The 1,623-nt window shown below is 68.3% G+C and overlaps 1 protein-coding gene across 1 annotated transcript; it reads left to right on the forward strand.

The window, feature by feature from the left end:
• The first annotated feature begins 6 nt into the window (after positions 1-6).
• On the forward strand, positions 7-1,617 carry LOC107199348 (putative testis-specific Y-encoded-like protein 3). The gene is made up of 4 exons (XM_015616671.1): positions 7-973; positions 1,059-1,136; positions 1,210-1,321; positions 1,412-1,617. Exons 1-4 carry the CDS (start codon positions 119-121, stop codon positions 1,588-1,590), a joined length of 1,224 nt encoding a protein of 407 aa, XP_015472157.1. The 5' UTR covers positions 7-118; the 3' UTR covers positions 1,591-1,617.
• Positions 1,618-1,623: the final 6 nt, after the last annotated feature.

The following is a 1,623-nucleotide window of genomic DNA, read 5'->3' on the forward strand; positions in this document are numbered from 1 at the left end:
CCCCGAGGGGAGCCTGCAGAACAGCAAGAGATGCAAAGGGAGCCTGGAGACAACAAGAACTGACTGCTTGGAGCAGGAAAAAGAGGGTTTGGAGAGCAGCAGAGAGGTCACGGAGGGGATGGAGAGCACGGGGGAGCTGGGAGTTGCTGTCACCCACTCCTTGGAGCGGAGCAGGGATGTCCTGGAGACTCCTGCGGAATCCAAGGGAAACCTGGAGACCACCAGGGAGGCCACGGGTGGTCTGGAGACCAGCAGGGAGGTCACAGGCGGCGCTGGGACCACCAACGGGCGCAAAGGGAGTCTGGAGACAGCCGTCATTCGCTGCTTGGAGCAAGGGAGAAGGAGCAAGGAGGGCCGGGACAGCACCACCAAGGTCCTGGGCAGCGTGGAGAGCGATGCTTCTCCTGCCGGGGAGCTGAAGAGCACCAGCAGGCGCAAGGCAAAGACCCCTGCGAGGCCCACGGGGAGCGCAGAGACCGGTCCCCGCTGCCTGGAGTGGGAGAGAAGCGGGAGGGGGGCCCTGGAGGACACAGGGAGCCTGGAGACCACCGTCACTGGCCACGCAAAGCGGGACAGAGAGCAGAAAGGGGGAGTGGAGCCCACCACGGAGCCCCAGGAGGGCCTGGAGCCCACCCCCACAGCCTGTGTGGGGCAGAGCCGGGGCGGCCCCGGGCTCCCGGATCTCCTGGGGGTCCCAGAGCCCGCGGGGGTCCCGGTCCCCAAGGAGCACGTGGCCGAGGAGAGCGCGGTGATCTCCCTGGACGAGGACGAGGAGGAGGAGGAGGAGCGGGACGAAGGCCCGGCGCGGTACCTGGCGGCGCTGGAGGCCGTGCAGCTGGAGCTGGAGGCTGTGGAGGAGGAGGCGGCTCGAGCCTTTCGCCGTCTCCGCGCCCGCTTCTGCCTGCGCCGCCGGCCGCACCTGCAGCACCGCAACCGCCTCATCCAGCACATCCCCGGCTTCTGGGTCACCGCCGTATCCTTTGGGGGGCTGCAGTTTGGGGGGTGGGGAGGGGGCGTGTGGGGAGTTCTGGATCTTTCCTTGACGCCGCCGTCCCCAGTTCCTGAACCACCCGCAGCTCTCGGCCATGATCAGCGACCGCGACGAGGACGCGCTGAGCTACATGACGAGTCTGCAGGTGCCTGGAGGGGTTTTGGGGGGCGATTCGGGGCCGGGTGGGCCCCCCCGAGGTAACAGCCCTGGGCCCGCAGGTGGAGGAGTTCGGCCAGACCCGCCCCGGGTGCCGCATCCGCTTCTTCTTCAGCGTCAACCCCTATTTCCAGAACGACGTCGTGGCCAAGGAGTTCGTGCGCAGCCCCTCGGGTGGGTGACGGGGACGGGGGGCTTCCAACAGCCCGAGGAGGGGTCTGGGGGCTCCAGAGTGAGCCCCTCACGTCCTGTCCCTCCTCCCAGGTCACCTGGTGTCCCACTCGACGCCGATCCGGTGGTGGCAGGGCCAGGACCCCCGGTCCCGCTCCCACAAGGGCCCCCCAGCCCCCCGCAGCTTCTTCGCGTGGTTTGGGGACCACAGCTTCCCTGCGGGGGACCGTGTGGCCGAGGTGAGCTCCCAGTGCTCCCAGTGCTCCCAGTAACACCTCCCAGTGCTCCCAGTGCTCCCAGTAACA

The sequence above is a fragment of the Parus major genome, unplaced genomic scaffold (genome assembly GCF_001522545.3).
Source record: "Parus major isolate Abel unplaced genomic scaffold, Parus_major1.1 Scaffold596, whole genome shotgun sequence".
Taxonomy (NCBI): domain Eukaryota; kingdom Metazoa; phylum Chordata; class Aves; order Passeriformes; family Paridae; genus Parus; species Parus major.

Excerpts from the sequence above, each read along its gene's own strand:
- LOC107199348 (XM_015616671.1), top strand. The coding sequence starts at position 119 with ATGGAGAGCACGGGGGAGCTGGGAGTTGCTGTCACCCACTCCTTGGAG. Across the intron at positions 1,137-1,209 it reads GCTACATGACGAGTCTGCAG|GTGGAGGAGTTCGGCCAGAC; the intron begins GTGCCTGGAGGG and ends CTGGGCCCGCAG. Across the intron at positions 1,322-1,411 it reads GTTCGTGCGCAGCCCCTCGG|GTCACCTGGTGTCCCACTCG; the intron begins GTGGGTGACGGG and ends CCCTCCTCCCAG.